This window comes from Hipposideros armiger, unplaced genomic scaffold, assembly GCF_001890085.2.
Source record: "Hipposideros armiger isolate ML-2016 unplaced genomic scaffold, ASM189008v1 scaffold_831, whole genome shotgun sequence".
In the NCBI taxonomy this organism is placed as follows: Eukaryota; Metazoa; Chordata; class Mammalia; order Chiroptera; family Hipposideridae; genus Hipposideros; species Hipposideros armiger.
The window spans coordinates 214,835-235,285 of NW_017732181.1; the positions used below are offsets into that span (position 1 = coordinate 214,835).

General features: G+C 44.0%; 2 protein-coding genes across 5 annotated transcripts; one reads left to right on the top strand and one right to left on the bottom strand.

The window, feature by feature from the left end:
• Positions 1 to 983: 983 nt before the first annotated feature.
• On the bottom strand, positions 984 to 5,557 carry ARMCX3 (armadillo repeat containing X-linked 3). 3 transcript variants are annotated; one of them, XM_019629242.1, is made up of 4 exons: positions 5,395 to 5,557; positions 4,771 to 4,857; positions 4,420 to 4,480; positions 984 to 3,886 (listed from the first exon to the last, which is right to left on the bottom strand). In XM_019629242.1, the coding sequence occupies exon 4, from the start codon at positions 3,741 to 3,743 to the stop codon at positions 2,604 to 2,606; it is 1,140 nt and encodes a 379-aa protein (XP_019484787.1). In that variant the 5' UTR covers positions 3,744 to 3,886; positions 4,420 to 4,480; positions 4,771 to 4,857; positions 5,395 to 5,557; the 3' UTR covers positions 984 to 2,603. The 3 variants fall into 3 exon arrangements, with proteins under 3 accessions (XP_019484787.1, XP_019484785.1, XP_019484786.1); XM_019629240.1 differs by having other exon boundaries at positions 4,771 to 4,877; XM_019629241.1 differs by lacking the exon at positions 5,395 to 5,557 and adding an exon at positions 5,241 to 5,381 and having other exon boundaries at positions 4,771 to 4,877.
• A 4,610-nt stretch (positions 5,558 to 10,167) lies between these two features.
• ARMCX6 (armadillo repeat containing X-linked 6) lies at positions 10,168 to 13,432 on the top strand. Of its 2 annotated transcripts, none has more exons than XM_019629206.1 (4): positions 10,168 to 10,642; positions 10,958 to 11,035; positions 11,367 to 11,478; positions 11,783 to 13,432. In XM_019629206.1, exon 4 carries the CDS (start codon positions 11,928 to 11,930, stop codon positions 12,828 to 12,830), a length of 903 nt encoding a protein of 300 aa, XP_019484751.1. In that variant the 5' UTR covers positions 10,168 to 10,642; positions 10,958 to 11,035; positions 11,367 to 11,478; positions 11,783 to 11,927; the 3' UTR covers positions 12,831 to 13,432. The 2 variants fall into 2 exon arrangements, with proteins under 2 accessions (XP_019484751.1, XP_019484752.1); XM_019629207.1 differs by having other exon boundaries at positions 11,394 to 11,478.
• The last annotated feature ends 7,019 nt before the right edge of the window (positions 13,433 to 20,451 follow it).

Here is a 20,451-nt window from a genome sequence, read left to right on the forward strand (position 1 = left end):
AAGTCAGTCAGCACCCCAAGTTCAACATGGCTTTATCTGAATGTTTCTTGGATGTTCAAGCTACAGATCTGTGTCAGGGGACAAGTTTGTTCTCATTGTCTCTATTTTCTCAAGCATCTCCAATGAATATTATTTAGGAGAAAAATAGAAACATTTTAAATCAGGATCTGAAAATGTATCTATAGTATTGTCCAATTTTATGTATAGAATATATAGGTATATGGATAGTAAAAGTGACTGGAAGCGTGCATACTGTTTCAATTCTGTGCTTCTCTACCCAGCTGCCACAGTCCTTTACACAGTTCTTTTTGCAACCCTCCACTTAAACACTCTGCACCTTCTCTCTAGGGATCACATCCACTCCATGTCCTGTTATCATTCATTCTCTGATGGCTCCCAAATCTTTATTTGCAGCCTTGTCTTCTCTGAGCCCCAGGTCAATACACATGATAATAGGTTGTCTCCATCTGGATATCACACAGGTACCTCAAACTCAAATTTCAATGGATTAGACTTCCTCTCCCAAATCTTTTTCTCCTACCTGATAATAGAGCAAGAAAAGTGTTAGTTCCCTTTCCCCTCATCCCACTTTTAAAACTGGTGTCAAATGAGTCCGCATGTGTGCATAATTCAGTAGGGTCACCATACCCAACAACTTTAAGCCAACCAGTCCGTTTGTTTGTTTGTTTGTTTGTTTGTTTTGGGTTTCTTTGTTGTTTTCTGTCTACTACAAAGAACATTAGAGTAAGTATATGGAAGCCTGGGGCTAAAACCAGCTCATAATTAAACAGAGGATTTTATGCTTTCCTGGTTTTATATATGAAGCAGGATAGCACCTCCAAATGACCTTGGAATATGTTGTGGAGGCTGATGAGATAATCTCTGAGGAAACACTTGGAGTCCTTAGAAAGAAGAAAACCTTACTCCTTTGAAATATTATTTTAACAGTTGCCTTGCAAAAATGACAGAACTCTACACAGTAGTCACTTAATGCTAACCTTTATTGTTATGATTTATTAAATTACACTGACACATGGCAGAATGCCCCCAGCAAAATAAAGTCATCCAAAAAAACTATAAACCCTGCATTCTAGGGAATTAAGGGTGTTTGCTTTTCTTAATTAACTGCTATGTGCCAGAACATTCTAAGTATTTTGCGTGTATTACTTCATTTAATCCTCACCAGCCCCATCTTCACTCATCATTTCAGAGAGGAAACTTCAACCCATCTCATTTTTAATCTATTTTTTCCACTCACTACATGTTCCAATCAATCACCTGCTTCATTCCCAACACTTTCTTTTTTTAATTAAAAAAACAATATTCATTTTAGATAAATAAGAACACAATGATGAATAAAAAGTAAACATGTAAAGATCACTAATTATCCATTCACCCAAAGATAATCACTGTTACTATTTGGGTGTCTGTAATTCAGAGTTTTTAGTGTCTATTTAAATATGTTTTATTATTAAAAAAAAAGGGAACCACACTATGAGCACCACTATCTAACCTACCTTTCTCACTTAACAATGCATGATGAGTATCTTTTCTGGGCAATATGGATTATAAATTTGAATCAACATATTTATCATATATAGTGTGAACATTCCTTGATTGTTTTAACCAATCCAATGTGCCAGACACTTGTTTCCAATTTTTTCTACTTTAGACAGTGCTGAGATGAACAGCCTTGTAGGTGGCCCTCCACAAACCTTGTGCTTCCAACAAGGCTTGAAAGGGTCCACTTTGCCACACCCTCATGGACAATGCACAGTAGGTAAGAGGGAATTTTATGTGAATTCCAAGTATTCTTTCTAGTCAATAATATAGTAATTCTTGGTGTTCAGTGGGATAATATTCAAACAGCTCTCCACAAACCGGCTTCACCCTGCTATCCAAATTTATTTACTTCCATTCTTTACACTCTCCACTCTAAGCAGACAAGTCTCCTCAGTGTCATAGGAAGAAAGTTCCTACCTCCATGCCTTTCTCACACCAGCCACCCCTCACTCCCATCTCATGGAATGCCCTAATTCAGGACTCCTTTTAAATGGCTGCTTCCCCCATGAATCTGTAGCTGACTACTGTATCCTGCAGAAGCCTTTGTTTCCTCTGTGCTCTGAGAAGGACATTTTGACAATGAGTATATGCTCCAGATATCCTCAGTTATTTTGTTTGTATGTTTCTTATCTCTCCAACTAGATTATAAACAGAAGGACAAGGATGGTTTCTTTCTTTCTTCTTTCTCTTTTTTCCAGCATTAGCACACAACTTTATTGATACACAAATGAAATCAATGCCAATGACAGGAAAGACTTTACTAGGACCAATTGGTTCACTGTCACTTATGCAGAAGAAATGGTAAAAATATTTCAATCTAGGTAGCGAGATAAAAAGCAACAAACATGTTTTCAGAACAGGTAGTGATATTCATTCATCCAGCTTAGATCTGAAGACCAACTCAGATAAATATCAGCATTGATAATACAATATGATATTCATTACTCAAGATTGGCAGCTGAAAGGATTCCTTTACCATATAAACAAGGTAGAGAAAAGGAACAGTTTGTGTGTTGCTTCTAAGCTACAAAATCAAGAAGTTATTCCTGGCCCTTTGGAAACATATGCTCAGCCAGTTTGGCCATGAATTTTCCAACTTTTACTTTCACCAAAAAATCATGGTGACTTTCTATCCCCAGAATCTTATCAGCACACACTTGAAATTCTTTTAAAAAGAAAAAAAGGCAACCTTCGCTGAATTGATTCTGAGTAGGTTCATTTTCTTCCCATTTAAAATTGTCATTTATGTTCTCAAATATGACCAGAAGTTTCAGAATAACCTCTTTGTTCTCCTTCTTATTAAAGAGGGAACCCAGTGAAGATGGTACTTGGGCCCTGAGCAGTTCTCTAGTCATGGCTGGATTTTCAGCCAAATTCAAAAGGAGTTTCAAAACCTGAAATTTGGTTTCTTCATTTCCTGCTGAAAATAAACGAAAAAAGTCTGAAATGGAATTAGCAAGCATGTGCTGATACTCATTAGTAACAGTCATATTTGTAAGTAATCTTAGTCCAGCCAGCTGCACAGATGAGTTCAAGCGAGAAGTAATCGTGTCATCACACACTTGATTCATGTATATCCTAAGCCTGCGCTGATTTTCAGCATTCACACTCAGGTTATTCAGGACAATTAAGGCCTTTTCCTTAACGATGGGATCCCGAGTATTGAGAATCTTTGCAACAGTTGGGAGACCACCCAGATCACGGATAATATCTCTGTTAAATGCATAAGCAGCATTGTTACCCAGAGCAATTAAAGCTGCTTCAAGAATATAAGGCTTTTCAGACATCTCAACCAAGCAAAGAACTTTCTGTAGCTCTTGAGGGGACAAAATAGTATCATCTGAGTTGGGGGAAGCCCGTTTCTGAACTGCCCGACGAGCCCGGGTAGCCCTGGCCCTTGCCCTGGCCCTAGCTCTAGTCCCGGCCTCAGTCCCAATCCGGGCCCAAGGTGGGTACCATACAATACCCTTGTTCTCACTGCTGTCATCATCATCATCAGACCAGTCATTGTACCTGGCCCCAGGACAGCCTCCGACATCATCCACATCCCCAGGCCCACTGTCAGCCATTTTCTCTTTGTTCTGTTTTCTTCCCCGGGTCAGTCTATAAATGCAGTAGCAGGCACCAGCCCCAATCACCAGTCCCGCAGTCACCCAGCCTACTTTCCTGGCGTAGCCCATGCAACCGTCCCTGACAATAGCAGGGACCAAGGAACAGAGTAGTCACTCAGGCTAAGGAAGAGCTATGGGCCTGGGTGCAAGCCTGTGGAAGGTGATCGTCTTCAGCCACTTCAAGGCCACAATAGCTGCTACTGGAGGTGAACCTAGGGGTGGAGAAGAAAATGGGGTTTGAGTTTCTCTTCTTTTTGTGTTGCCCCATGCAGGGAGTTGCACAGAGAGATAGAAGAGTAGTAAATGTCCAACCTCCACCCACCCTCTCCAGCCCACCCCCTACCCAAGCACAGATAAAGGCAATGGAGTCCATAGTCTCTACTGGGGCCTCAGCCACCCCAACCTTGCGTGTCCCCAGGGAGTGGCCTTCTTGCAGTAACTTCTTCCAGCCAGGCAGTTTGCCCCTTCTTCCCTCCCCTGGAGGTGTGCCACACCCAACAACCCTTGTGATCTGCAGAGCCAGCGAGAACTGAGGGCTTGATGGATTGACTGTTCATTCTTTGCTTTCCTGATTCCCCATCTAGGTTGTCAGATTTTTTTTCTGAACCTCTTTATGCCATCCAAAACATGCACACGCCTGCCCCTTCCCTGTTAGGGAAATAAGGTAGGATTGGGTGAACCTGTCCAATTGCGGCGGATTTCCAACCCGTCCCCCATTCCAGGCAGCCCCCATGCCCACACCGACCTCTACCAGTCCGAGGAAACTTCCTCCCTTGCTTCAAGTGGAGCCACCTGCTACAGCAGACCTGCAGGATGACAGATAGAAAACATGAAGACTACTGTTGAAAGAGAAGGATTATGAACAAACTACCTGATAGGTTTCCCTTCTGTCATTCTCCCCCAACCCCATCCTCCTGACACACACACACACACACACACACACACACACACACACACACTCTGCATGCCATTTCGCCACAGTCCCAAGAGTGAGATAAACACACTCAGACTCAGACCTAACATATTATTGCCATCTCTGGTTTCTCCCACCCCTCAGCCCCCCACCGTCCCTCTTAGAGTCCCCAGATGGTCTTACCCTCAAATCGACCTTCACTGATCAGGGTTAATTTCCTTCCTCTTCACTTGCCTGGCGTAGTGCCGCAAACTATGGAAAGGCTGGCAACTGGGAGAGGATCGGACCCACTAAACACAGAGCCACGGTCAGGAAGACACAGCCACAGTCAGAAAGACTAGAAACAGCCGCTACCGAATGCTTGGTGGACGGACCGGTCCCCAGAACATGAAACTCTTTCCTAATTCGGAGGCCTGGCTGTCAACGGTTTCCCATCCCTATTACCCCTCTCAGGGTTCTGCTGACACATCACGTTGCACTCCCACCCCCATCCCCCACCCCGCCCCCATGTCCAGGCTTTCCCTGCCAGAACTGCCCTGGAGCACTGGGGGCCAACACCCAGGCCACAGCTCTCTTTCCGGATTACGGCCTCAGCTCATAGCAGATTCCCACCTCTCGATTTCTGGGCTGCTCCCCAAACACCCCCTGCTCACCATTTCGCAGCATCAAAATGGGCTGCAGGCAGGACAGATGTCTTGGAAAGCCGGCGGCGAGTGGGAGAGACGACGGAGGCGCCTCAGGACCCGCGACGGTCTCCGCCCTATGCCCTCGAACACCCCCACTTTATGGAATCTCCCAGGCACTAACCTGCAGGGATCCAGGACAGTTCCCTTCTCCTCCTTCTTCCCTTTGCCGCAGGCTCGCTCGCCCTCAGGGCAATGGGGAGCTGGTACTCAGACGGGAACAACGACCAGAGCAAGAAGGACTTCTGCACACGTCAGCTCTTGGTCACGTGAGAGCTACGTCATCCACCAACTCTGGTCCCCAATTTCCCCTCCCACCAGCAGTGCGGCAGAAGAGGACCCGCCCCCTTACATTCCCTCCCCCATGCCAGGCCTTGTTACTATTTCTTTGCTAATCCCATCAACCCGTATTTGTGTTTGCCTTTCTCCGATTAAAAGAAAGGGAGAGAATCTTCCCCTGGGGCTACTAGCTACTTGCACCTTTTGAAAAATTGCCTCTTCCTTCCCTAGGCTCCTGGGACCTCAAACTCTCCTTCCACCTCCCCTCCTCCCAGCATTAATGTATTTTTCCTCTGAAATCTAGCCCAAGATTTGAAAAGACAAGAAAAAGAAAGAAAGAAAGAGAAGAAAGAAAGAAAGAAAGAAAGAAAGAAAGAAGGCAAGAAAGAAAGAAAGAAAGAAAGAAAGAAAGAGGAAGAAAGGAAGAAATCAGAAAAGGATACCTGGAGTGTGAGTGTGGTTTTTTACTTTCTTAATACTTTTTTTTTGTTCTTTTTCTCCTGCTGTCTCCCGCCCCCAGCCTGCATTCTTTTTATGAGAAAAGAAATGACTATAAAGTTATTTTCATTTCAGGAAAAAAAAGTTGGAATTGGAGAGTTAAGTTGGGTGGATGGCCTCCAAAATCCCACATTTTCTCATTTATGGGGAATGTTACACACTTCAATAAAAGCAATCTTAATGTCTTCTGGAGCCTAGCAGATAACACAACCCTGAATGAGCTAATCAGTGTGTCTGAGAATGCATAAATCTTCTGATTAGGCCAGTCTTCTAAACAGGAGAGCCACAGACTTCCACTTGAATCAGTTAGCAAGGAAGAGGCAAGGAGCCCTCAGAAGCCAGTAACACAGAAAATGTTGAGTAGAAACCACAACTGCATAGTGGATATCTGTTGGATAAGGAGGCATGCATACTGACAAAGTGAGTGACATACAAAGAACATTATGAAATATATTTGGTCACAAATAGATAATATTATCTTTAAATGAAATTGCTGTTAGAGGAACACTGAGACCAAGACAAAATTGGCTGAACTTGAGTCCAGCAATTAGTGCAAAACCATTTCACCAACTCTTTTGATGAACTCAGTGGTCCACCTGTCAGCAACAACTGAACTTTTTTATAGTGGGAAAAGTAATAAAATCATGTCAAAACATGAGGTCTACAGTGGGACATTCCCTAATAGTTTGGATGTAAGTTTATTTTCTGAGTATAACTTTTTAAATCCTCAGACAATGTGGGAGTTCAGAGACTTGAAAATGTGGGAACAGACAAAACTCCAGAAAAATTCATATCAATGTAATTTCTAGGAGGCAGTACTAAGAAATGACTGAAATTTGGTAAACAGGAGTGAAGTCATTAGAGAAAGAGCATGTGCAGTGAAGGGGCTTATTTAAGCATAGGAATATCTGAAAGAGAAAGTCAGAGGAAAGTGCTAGTAGTTCCCACCAAAGCACTGTCTGGAGAAGTGGGAGTCTTGGCTAAGATTTAGCTTTCCTTGGCAAACCCATCACCATGATGCATAAGAGTACTTCAAGCTTCCTTAGCTGAAAGCCACTTCTTAAGGTGAACCAACGTCCTTGCTCTACATGCAGGCTCACCAAGCAACTTTCTGAAGTCCTGGCTTCCAAAGTAGTAGCTTGCCTAAAGGAAAAGAATGGACTGGTAAAATGGACAGAAACGTCCAGTACCACTGACAGATGTAGTTCTCAGTGTAAAGTACTCAGTTGTAACTCTTTTGAGACTTAGCTTCCCTTGTGGCCTACTTACAGGGAGAGAATGCAGAGATCCACGGGTTTGGGCATCCAGGTCTAGATTTATATATAAGTTTCTATAAATGGGGGTCTTTGCTTCACAGAGGCATCTGCCCTCAGCTTAAGACAAAATCAGGGGTTGATCATGCAACAAGAGGACAAGACCCTGAACTGTAGATGCAACTCTATGGAATTCTGTCAGGGAAGCCAGATAGCTTTGGCTTAGAAGACAACCTTGTTCATCACCATTTCAAAACTATACCTCTCTAATGTTTAATTAATTTGAAAATTACAACTAAGATATGCTGTGGCAAATAGGCCCCCAGCACCTCAGTCGCAGGTGGACAATGGGTTAATATCCAAAGTAGCTAAAGGGCTCCTGCAAATCAACAACATCTGAAACAGTTTAAATTCTCTCTGGGAAAAGAAAGGAAGTCCACTTTACATTTTACATAACCCTGTCATTTTCCCCAGCAAGAGCGAGCATCGTACCCAAAATAAACTAACTCAATACTCTCTTACTAAAATTTAAATCTTGAACAGTGATAAAAAAAAGACCTGAAAATCAGTGGAATGATGGCATCCTGAAGAGACTATCAGTTCCTCCTACCTAGACCCCTCTGAACTGACCCTGGTTTTCAGGATCCCCTCATTGTTTAAATTAACCCGGTTAGGTTTCTGTTGCTTGCAACCAAGCAAAATCAACTAATACACGATACAAAAACAAATAACAAAATACAAAAAATAATATAGCTTTTTAAGATAGCACTCTTCTTTCTATCTTGTATTTTTTTCTCGCCCTCTACCATTCCATTAGTGTTACCATCTGCTGATCCTTTTTTGTTTTCGATACTTTATAAATTACACATCACATATGACCACATACTGATTTAAGCCAAAAGGTTCCTTTTGACAGTGGCTTCCCATATTCTTTGCATGCTTGGGAAGTTTGAACAGGCTTGTCTGAGGAATTGCTTAAGGATTTTCCTTTTTTGCTTTTGAAATGATATGTTAGGCAAATAACATGCCCTTAAATAAATATTTGTTGGTGAATGTATAATGGAGAGCAAAGTGGATTTTAAATGCTAGTCCCCAGTTTCAGGGGGTAAGAATTGCAGATCAAAAATGACAAAGAAATAAGAGATTTGAAAGGGTAATCGTTCCCATGGGGTTTAAGAAGTTTTAGAGAGAGAGTGGATTCAAACAGGAAAGGTCTGACAGACTGGAAAATGGTGGTCAGGGGCTATACATTAGACCGATTAGAAAATATACCAAAGGGGAGAGGTTATTTTATTCTAATCAAGAGAGGTTAAGAGTGGAGTTTGTGTCCTTGCTTTGTTAAGCTTTACATACACCTTAGAACTTTTTTCATGCATATATTCAAAACAAATAAAAGCCACTTATATAAGTATTTATTAGCGAGAAATTGAATGATGGACAGTGGAATAATTGAGTTGTTAGTACAGCTTCACAAACAGATTCACTTGTCTAGGATAATAAAGGGTGAGAAAAAAGAACAGTATAAGGCAATGATGGCGAAACAAATGAGGTAGGGGTTTAGAGAGATGGAGTATGATGGTGAGTGAGTTTGGCTTATAAAAGTTTGAGGAAGACCAGAAAGTTGTGACATTTTCTTGACAAGGCACTCTGGCCTCCCTGGCTCACCTCTTGAAAGGGCCTCCTCCCCACAGGGGCCTCTCCCACAAGGAGCTTCCTGCTGGAGTGTCATATTTTAATGTTCTAAGAAAGAGGCTGCCTGAAGGGTCTATATTTAGAATATGACTCCCCAGCAGGGACAGCTGGATGCCTGGGGACTAACTTCTGCATACTTTGTCCCTGAGTTCTGGGATTATTCTGAGGGGCTTGTATGGGTGGTGCAGTGAAATTGTAACAGAAAGCAGGGAATGAAAAGGCCTCTTTCTCCTGGGATCCTGTAAACTGCTTTTTGTGAGGAAAAAATGACATGGATCTCAGGGGTGTTGCAGTGATTTCCAGACACCCACAGACTCTCAGCACTGTCTCCACTAGAAGATGCTGAGCACTAGCTGCTGTTACGGTGACACAGCACATGAATGACAGATACCGGAGATATCACACCACGGTCATAATTAAATGAAAAGTCCATCTATTTAGTCTCATTTTCATCAATGGGATAATAGGTAATTCTCTAATTTCTAGATGATTTATGGGTTACACCATGAAACTTCAGAATAGATTTTAAATAAAGACCTTTGAATGGAAAGCAGGCTGATCTGTGAGGTTACTAATTTGTTAAGTGCATCTGAAGATGTATGACTCATCTGAATTTGGGGTCCACATAAAGCCTGTGCTTTGAAGCCAGAGTGAAAGCCATCCAGCAGTCTTCTATGAAGATCTCAACCTAATACTGTGAGTTCAGCCAGGAAGAAGAAAGGGATAGTGGTTCACTTATCTAAAATGGTCATAATTAAAACACTGACCACCTCACTATAGATTCATGTTATCCATCAATTTATAAACCATATTGAAAGCACTCTGGTTTTGTTTGTAATGATATGTTTTTAAATTTTAATATGCTGTTTGAAAACTGCTATGTCCTGTGCAGTCAGAAGAAAATATTTTCAGTGAAGCACAAATTAACCAAATCAATGAGGCCTCCTTATTAACTGGGAAATCTTGATATATATATATATATATATATATATATATATATATATATATATATATATTTATATGAATTATTTTATTTTTTCTCCCAATGACATAGTTTTATTGTTTTTTCTGATTACAAAATAATGTTGATTGAGTCACTAAAAAATGAAGGTAGACATAGAACATAAATGTATCAAAAATATTAATGAAAACCTCACTACTACTTGGGCTTCCTTTTCCGCACCCCCAGTCCCCTAACCCCAGCAATTCTGATACAGAGACTGAATGTGGGAAGGGGTAGAAATTTGGGAGGAGGGTCAGTTTCAGAGCCAAGGAAAGGATAAGACATTTCTCCAAGAAGTATAAGTAAACGGTAGACCCAGGAAAAGATACTGTCCCTTCCTGTAATTAGAGAAAGAAAAATTCAAACACAAGAGAGCCATGACCACTTCTGGTTTCTGCTATTGTTATAGAGGAAAAGAGTGACAGGACCCATTGTGATTGGGGAGGCGGAGGTACGGGGCAGGCTGGCGCCTGCCGCACTGCTTATAGGAGTGGAAATTGGGGGCCAGAGCTCGCTGGTGACGTGGTCGTCATGTGACCAAGAGCTGCCTAGAGCTGAAGTCCTGCTAGTCGCCTCCGTCTGGGTACCAGCCCCCTATTACTCTGCAGGCGTGTGAAGGAAGGAGAAAACTGCCCCGGACCATGCAGGTCGGTGGGAGCGTGGGCTCTGTTTGGAGAAAGGTGGGGGTGGGAGAGGGCCAAGAGCGCCACGATTCAGATTCGGGCCGACTGGGCTGTGTCCCTTTCTCACCTACTTTCTAAATACAGACCCCTCTCCTCCCTGCGCCCTCACCCCATGCACATTTGAGTAGAAAACTGGAGGACTTCGGGCGCGGGGGTGAGGGGAGTAAATGGTAACTGAGACTCTCGGGAAAGAAAGGGTCCACAACCAGGGCATTCGTGTCCCGAGTGCTGCTCCGTCTACCAAGCACTTCGTTCCCTCAGTCCCCTGTCTGTCTGCAGGTTTGTAGCTCTGTTGGCCGGTAGGTCGCTGTAAAAGTCGCGGCGAGGGAAGGAGCAAACTGCCTTGGGACCCTGCAGGTCAGTGTGAAGGTGGGATGAGCCCTGGACTCTTGGGTAGGGGTGGTGGAGGAGAGAAGGCTGTGATCCTTGCCCGCCGGCCCGAGTCGCCCTCTCCTGGCCCCTTCTTTTTCCACACCCCCTCCCATTTCGGTGCAGGGAAAGGGGTGTGGCGGCCTTTGCTGGGGAAATGGCGGATGACGGGGCTGGGGTGGGGGGGAGGCGCTTTAGGAAAGTCGGAAGGTGTGAGAAATATTTCCAACTCAAAGGCTGAAAATTCTGAAAAGCGAGTATCCGGTCTAGTGTTCTCAGTGCTGATCTATCCACCACACTTTCACTTCTCCACTACCAGCTGTCTTTCCATCTGTCCTTCCGCCAGACTGTCTGCTCATCAATCACCGTGGGAGGAGCACTGACAGCAGAACACAAGGGAAGAAGAAGGAATTTACCTGACTTTGATAGAGGTTGGTGGGGAGACTGCCTGTGAATCTGTGGGGTGGGGTGGTGGTGGGTGGAGGAGGAGACTACATGAGGGTTAGCCTCTCCATGTTACCCTCCTGTCTCTCATAGCACAAACCCACCTCCTGCCTTCTGTGGGGCCTGGAAGAAAAATCGTGGATCCTGAGTGTAGATAAAGGATGACAGAAAAGAACAAAGAAATAATTTCCTAATAACCCAACTCTCTCAACCAGAACTCAAACTCCGCTCTGTCTGGTGAAGCACAACTCAGGCACAGCCCAAAGGTCTAATACTATTTTTCACCCATAGATTCATCACAAGAGAGCTACAGGAACCTGGGAGAGGCTGAAGACCACTACCCTCCACCATTACGCACCCTGGCCCTAAGATTCCTATTAAACAGGTGGAGAAACGCCCTCTCCCATCCTGCCCCAAGACTGGCACGGACTTGAGCATGGGCCGGGCGCGGGAAGTGGGTTGGATGGCTGCAGGACTCATGATTGGGGCTGGTGCTTGCTACTGTGTTTACAAACTAACTATAGGAAGAAATGACAGTGAGAAGTTGGAGGAAGAAGACGAGGAATGGGACGATGAGGACCTGGATGAGGAGGAACCCGAAATTTGGTTTGATTTCACAACTATGGCTCGGCCCTGGAGTGAGGATGGGGACTGGACTGAACCTGGGTCTCCCGGTGGCACTGAGGACAGGCCCGCAGGTGGGGGCAAGGCCAACCGAACACACCCAGTGACACAGCGTCCATTCCCTTATGAACATAAAAATACTTGTAGTGCTGAAAGCTTTAAAAATGTGACTTGTGTTCTTGGCCTCTCCAAGTGTCCTTTCATTCAGGGAAAATTGTTGTTTGCTCAGCCCAAGGATGCTGGTTTTTCATTTAGCCATGATATCAATCGTCATTTGGCCAGCGCCTCCATTGTCGGAAACACGATCCCCATTCGTGACCCCGCTGTTAAGGAGAAGGCTTTATGTGCCCTGGATAAGGTGAATGCCAGTGTGGCAAAGCAGGGCCAGATTAAGATGTACGTCAGTGAAGTGTGTCGGGAGACTGTGTCACATTGCTGCAACTCATTTCTGCAGCAGGCCGGATTAAATTTGTTAATAAGCATGACAGTTATTAATAACATGCTTGCCAAGTCCGTTTCAGACTTGAAGTTGTTTCCTTTGATATCAGAGGGAAGTGGCTGTGCTGAGGTTCAGCTTTTGCGACCGTCAATGGGTTTGTCTGAAAAGCCAGTCTTGACAGGGGAATTGCCGGATGCCCAAATGCTGCTCTCATTCGTGTCCCTCTTTATCAGGAACAGAAATAGACAGGTCCCCCTGGACACCCTGGCCTCTTAAATGGTCATCCCAGACAGAATGGGACTGAGTGTACCTAAAACTCGTTTGGTGAACACACACTTGTGCTCTCCTTCAAAGACTCTGCAGTGGGTGCTATAGGAGATCCAGCCTTAGCCAATCACCACATCATGAGGTGAAAGTTACACTTGCTAAAAAAGGACCACACTCTTACTGGCCTGGCAGGGGTTCCCACAGAGCTTTGAGTAACTTCTTGGTTTTGCAGTCTGCAGGCAATGCACATTGTAAATTACTCCCTTACTTCTTCCTGTGGTAAAGGGCTCATTTCAACTGCCAGCTGTGGACAAAGAACTTCATATTATAGCATCGCGAAGGATGCCTTGCCTGTGGTGGTCTCCCTGTCTAAGCTGGACCATTTTGTGGAGACAAACATGTATGGGCGCTTGTGCTGAAAATTCATTTGTTGCTGCATAGGTTGAATTCTTTTTCACTTACTCTTTCCTCTACATGAGCTGATGAATGGTGACCCTGTTCATCAAAAAAGTACACTAGCCTTCTATGTGCTGTACTGACTTAACCTCATTCACCCGCCTACATTTGTATGTATTATCAATAAACTTTTGTGCTTTGATTGGCAAAAACGAGACATGGTACTTGTCGTCGACTTTACAGTCTGCATGAAGAGAAAGGCAAAACTACACAATAAACGCTAACTAACTGGGGCGTTTGCTCCCTGACAAACGCACGCTTATCGGTGCTCACAGGAGGCAGGGGTGGAGATGGGCTGCACTGCTCAGGATAAACATCAAGAAGGGGTTGGGGACTGGGGGTAGGCGGGGGGTGTGGAAGGGATTTTGGTGGAATTAGGATGGAATGTTGGGAGGACTAAAAGAGACAACACCTGTGCAGCAGGCAGCACAGTGCCTGTCACCTGGCACAAGAAGTCCCTCGATGAAGGTGTCTTTCCTTGACTGCTGGCATGCAGAGGCAAGTCAGCATCCTCGGGTTTGTCTACACATCCTTGGGGGCCACTGGCCAAGCCATCCTGCACTTTTAATGCCCGATGATAACAATAATGGTTGCCACTTGCTGAGTGCCTATTTCATGTAGTTCTCTCTTCTGGGAAGCAGCCGTTAAACCTACTTCCATACACCTCTCTTCCTTGGGATCCCAAGACCAAATTCCTGGCAGAGTGAGAAGGGTTGGTTGGCCCCTGATTCCACTGGGGGAGCCTCCCTTCTGCCCTGTCCCTGGTACCTTCGGTGGGATCCAGGAAGGGAAGCCCCGATGAACTGCCCATGGGGGTCGTAAGGCAGACGCTAAGGGTGCTTGAAATGGCTGTGACTGTTCCATCTATTCTCCCCTCCAACCAAGCTCCCGTCACCCCTTGGAGGAAAGAAAGAGCCCAGCCTTGCCCACTGAACCCTTCCATGGAAACGGGCAACTCATTCCGCCACCTCCTCCCAATAGTTTCAGACCCTTTCCTGCATCACGAAAGCCAGGTTCGCTGCATGTTTTGGATGTGTCAAGAAAGAGTCCTCTTCCTCAAAGCCTCGGCCAACAAGTGGATAAGAAGCTTCCCTTGGGCACAGCTGCTTCTGCGACTGGTGCCCTATCTTGGTATCCTGGGATGCCGCTTTGGGCCACTGTGCCCCGGGCATCAGTGCTCGCTGAGTGCTCTGCCTCCTGACTGCTCTCCTCAATAGAGAGCGTAGCTTTATTTTATTGTTTCTCCTTTCTCCAGGAGTTTGGGTTACAGGTCGGTTACAGCTCTCCTGCTTGTACCCTCTGCCCTACACTTCAGGCCGTCAAGCGGGCATGGGTGCCCACCAGGTCCCAGGGCCTTCTCAGGGGACGCTACCTCTTTCCAGGTCCTGGTGCCTTGGACGGCCAGCATATGATGTGAGGTTGCTGTGACACCACACCCTCAGCAAGGTTCACCCCCCTGGGGATTTTTTGCTGGCTTTGGGGCCCTGTTTTATTTCCTAAAAGCTGCTAATACCACCATCCCTTTCTTCCAAGTGAACTGCATGTGGGCTGGGCAGTCAGTTTTCTGCGTAGGATTGCCCTGCAGATGGCTCCTGCATCTACTTGTCCCAATGTAGTCGGCTTGGCCCGTGCTGTCTTCCGTGACACGTTACTGCTCAGTGTCTTTAATTTCAGCACAAAGGCAGAGCGTTTTCTCCTTCCTCCTGGCTCAGGGTCCCAAATTAACACGTGCCTCCTTGTTCCCCTGCACTCTGCCAAATTCCTCTCTGGGTCCTGCCTCAGGCAGTCGTCCCCCATCTCTGAGGTGAGCGCTTGGTGCTTGCAGGACACAACTGACTCCTAACGCAGGGAGGGCCTCAGAGGCCTTCTGCTGAGCCACTCTGTCACAGGGAAGCCTGCTGGTATTGAAACGTCTCCATGGTGTGTTCTTGGCCCAAAACAAGAGCTTCCTCTCCATTTGCTGGCACTCCCCTCCTGGAAACACTCGCTGTATGTGGAAGCTCAGGTCTCTGGTCTGCCCTTCATTCCTTGGTGGGTTGCTGTGTCAGGGGAGGAGCACAGTTCCCAGTGGATCCTGCCTAGGGACGTGGAGGGGAGTCGGAAACATGCCTGCCAGTCAGGGTCTGATTAAGATGTTCAGAGGCTATCATCAGCATGAGAGACTACGGTACTCCCTCCCACACCGACTTCAGAATGAAACAGCACGGGACCACCAAGCACAAAACTTGCCCACCTGCCTGCTGCAACCAACAGAGATTCTTTCTGGGTTTCCCAATGGTAAACATTTGACACTGTCATCAAAGCTTGAGCTTGTCTCGCTCTGTGGGGAGGTGCCCTGCCATAATGGGGCTGCCCCAGCCTAAGCTGTCTCTTGTGAAAGTCTGGACCTGCTGCCACAGACTGCCTTCTAGTTCCAGAAAGGGCCTTGGATTTTTTTATTCATCTCATGATCACATCTACGTTTGGTGCCTGTAGGTACCACATTAACTCCCCGTGCCCTCCCCAGCCTGCTAACTCTCCTGAGCATTCTGTGGTTTTACATCCAACCCTCCCCTCGTGAGTGCAGGCAAGGTTGCCGACATCCAGCTTCCCAGCTGATACCTCCAGTCTCAAACTCTGCATCCTCACCGTGGCCCTATGTGCCACTGTCAAAGCAGTTTCAACCACAACACGCTCACTGAAGTGCCACCCACGGATAGGCACAGCCCTCACCAAGTCAACCTCGAAGCTGCCATAGCACCACTTGGCTAAGAGTTTGACGGCTGTGTGGAGGAATGGCTCCCTGCTCCCTTCTAGGGGCCACTGATTGGTCTACGATATAGATGGGTGCTGTACCAGAGTCCAGCACAGTCCTGCAGAGGACTGGACAAGCCCCTGTCTGCTACCCATGCTGCGTGCATCGCCTCACACTCTGTCACTTCCCTCTGCTCGTTGCTCTTAGCCTCTTGTTCACCCTGAATCTCATTTTCCCTTATTGCCTCTTGTTTCCGTGTGTGGCTTAGGACTGGGTCCCCCACTCCTCGATTACAAAATGAGTGTCCATATGCGTTCCTACTTCTTTCACACCTTTCCGCTTAAAGGGTTGCCTTGAGTATCTACTTGGAATTTACCTTTGTGCAAGGTGGAAGGTGTGATCCAACTTTACTGCTTTTTCCAAATGGATCACCAAATAAACCAGCACTTTTTACCACTCTGTTCTCATGCTACAGGGTGGCACATTCTGGGATCCTCATGCCCCTAGCCAAGCATCCCCCCTGTGGCTTCCTGGTGTTGAAGTCCCTCCTGGGACACACCCTTTTGTCTCAGGATCCTCTACTTACTCAGGACCCTCAGCTCACGGGTGGCCTATGGCACGGGTTATGTTGGCGGGGAGATGTGTGTTGGCGCTTGCGAGAAGGCCTCTGCCCCAGGTTCCTTCTCAGGGCTTATCCTGGCCCATAGGAAACTTAGGAACCCTCACCCTGCTTATTTGGCACCATGGGAAACTGGGGACTAGTTTCCCCCCCACACCAAAGTTACTTTATTTGTATGAGAGAAAAGCAAGTTTGTTGTCTCTGTATAGACCTGCTGTCCATAGGGTAACCATTAGCCACACTTGTACTATGTATGGCTGTTGTCATATATTGAACTCATATGTTGCAATAGTTTCTTTCAATCATTTTCTTGATTTTTTTTTGGTGGTATATTTGATGAATCAGGAATTCAAAATTTTTGTTTTAGTCGATTTTTTCATGTTGGACTTTTATATTTTCATTTCACTTCTTAGGACCGTCTTTCATTCTCCATGGTTATTATAAAACGTTTGCTCTTAGTTCCTTCTGGTATAAATATGGTTTCCTTTTTAGAGTTAGCACCTTTAACCTACTATTACTGTGTATATGTACATTTGGTTTGAGGTAGACTTTGAACCTTAATTTTCTCTAAATGTATAATTAATCATACAAATGTCATTTTTTGCAGAATCCGTTTTTATGTGTAGATTGAAATTATACTAAGCTTATGAATTAATTGGCAAGGATTGGTATCTACAAGTTTCCCACTTAAGCATATTTATTTAGATACTTTTTGTCAGTTAGTGATGTTTTCTTTATAAACATCTTTCACATGGTGGGGGAGGGTTATTCCTACTTATTTGTCTGTTCTTGCTGCTTTTGTGAATGGGCATGGTCTTTACATTCTCCTACAATGTTATGCTACTATAACTCTGCTGTCCTTATCCCATGTGCCAGCACACTGGACATATCTGTGCTTTCTGCTGCTTTTGGAACAGCCATAAAAAATGGGGGATGGTCAAGTACCTCACCATCATTTCTCCTAAAGAGAAGGGAAGGGGAAAAGGACAAGGTATTAAGCCCTACTATTCCACAAATGCTCTTTTCTCAGAACTCCCTATAGACCCTTTTATTTCTTTCATTTTACTTTTATATTTTCTTTCTCCCTCTCACCTGGCCACAGAGTAATTCAAACTGGTTCTTCTGGTTTATTCGATCATATTTCTTTCACTCTGGCAAGGTCTCCATTAAGTCTAACCATTAGTATTCTATTGTTCTTTGTTCTTGGATATCTGGATATGGGATGATTTTGAAAGAAAGAAAGACAGTCTGATGGCTCAAGGTATTGCCACAAATAAGCACTCCAAATAACCATGTCACCCAACCCCCCTCTGAACAAAATACTTGCATCTCACAAAGACCAATTGTTAATGTAAAAATACGAATCCACAGTTCTGTATATTTTTCAATATCCAGGCCTTTAATTTGGGTAGTAGATGGATTTGGTGACTTTATCAACTGGGAAGAGCATGTAGAGGTAAGGGAAGTGGTAAGGAATTATTCCCACCAGCATTCTCCCTCAGCTTTTCCTACCCTGCCACTTGGGCTGTCCCATGTAAGACCCTATACTTTTCAGATCTTGTGCCTGGCAAAGTGAGAAACTAACCCCAGTGTTCTGAGATTTTCCAATAACTGGTCTGGTCATTTCTAATACCGTCTAGGGTTTGGATCTAGGGGTTGACTTGAGCCAGGAGACATGTGGTTGGCAGTTCTTCCTTCTTCTCCCCCTCTCCCCCTCCACAAAGTTCTTCTCTGATGGACACTTCCTTTAGGTCCCAAGTAGTCACTACTTATAGGTTGCAGCAAAGATCTATGATCAGAGTCTTCCAAGCCTGCTTCCTGATATGTAATGAGAGCTTTTGAAATTTAGAAAAACTCTAAATTGATGGCCATGAAGTTTAAAAATTAACTTTATACACCTGAAACTACAATAAAATTTTTTTTTTAAATTAGCTTTGCGAACTCTAAGTTTCTTGAACAAGATATAAGCAGTAGGTTGCTCTGTTTGTATGAGGTTACAATCCTAATTACTTAGTATTAATGGTGAATGGGTTATACAAGAACATTTTTTTACAAGAGAGATGATATATAGTTTGATTAAATATTTTTAAAACATTATCCCTGACACATGCTTAAAGGCCTGCACCTGATCAGGGTTAAAAATGGACAGGATCACAGGGGCTAAGCGGGCAACCAGGACACTGCTCGATATGTTTGCCTGAGTCCTCAGAGGGGCCAGAACAAAGAGAAGTGTCTGTGGGATTAGGAAGCTCTACCAAGCGTCTATCAGGCATCCCACAAAACACAGTATCCGCAAGGCTAGGCAAAGACAGGTCAACCAATTCTATACATTTAATCTTAAACTTAAATTCAACTTATTTAAAAAAATAAGTAACATCCTAATGATTCATAATTCAAAAGATAGCAAAGGGTATATATACATTGAAAATCTCCCTCTCAGTTCTCTGTCGCCACAACCTAATTCTCCCTCACCAGAGGCAACATTATCAGTTTCTTGAGCAACATTCCAGAGAGATTTTATCTATGTATCTATTTATTTATCTTAACACACTCATAACAATCTTAATAATTCTTCTATATTTTATATTATTACATAAAATGTTGCTTTTTAGTTTATACCTGAATTGTGTTTTATTGCATAAATAAGCCATAATTATTTAGTCAACCCCCTATGTGTGGATATTTTGGTTTCCCTCCCATTTTCCTTGATATTACAAATAATGATTCAATGCTTATTTCTTCTTTCCTTCTCCCTTTCTTTTTTCATCCACTTATTAATTTATTAAATTATATTTCTTTGTGTTTATCTTTGTATTACTCAATACACTTTGACTCTTATTGTCGGCTTTGTCTACTTTAGATGGTATATTTTGACCTCAGCTATTAAGGATAAAAAAATTAACATATTTCCATTGCCTACCATCTTTTTTCCTTTCCTCTCCTAATTGTTGTTAATTATATCTTTTCTACTCCATCTGGGTTTATCACCATTACATTTGTTCTGCAACCATAATCACTACATTTGTTTTGGTCTTTGTCCTAAATTTACATAGATTTGACACTAATTGTTAGACTTTTGTTATAGTTTCTTTTTTCCCTGTGTTTGCATCACTTTTGCCTTCATCTCTGTGATTGTTAAATTTCTTCTACATGTTCCCTGAGAACTGACAGTTCATATTTCAGCTCATTCTTTTCTTGTCATCCTCTTCTTGAACCCTTGCTTAATTGCTTCATTAAAACTTTCTAATTCATAGTGAAATATTTGGTGACAATTTTCATCTACTTTTTTTTCCAGGTAAATTTTCTTTATCTGCCATACATTCATTCTTCAAGTCCCCTTTCTCCTTTTTTTCATGTATTACCTGAGTTTACCTCTTGTGCCCATTCCATTTTGATTCCCCATCTTTGAGGGATATCAGGTTTCATGAAACCAATTATTTACAGAAGATTCATCTAAGACAAGGGCCAGGATTGTTTTCCCTGATGCCAAGAATTTTCCTTATGGACCAAGTCATTAGAAAGAGGTAGCTGTGGAGTTGTTGAAAGTGCAGTCTCTTCTGTCCCCTGCTGTTTGGGGGCAGAGTCATCTCCAGTGCTACCTTGGGGATAGATTACATTCTGCAAATATGACCTGTCTCTGTGACTCCTTATTTGGACGAATCTCTCTATGCTTCTTATTAGTGTTCTCCTGCTTCCATGGTGGCTCCTGCCGTCACTTGTACATGCTTCTTATCTTTAAGAAATACACAAATTTGTTAGGAGGGTAAATCTCATGTTAAGTGTTCTTACCACAATAAAAAACAAAAAGAAAATAAATATAT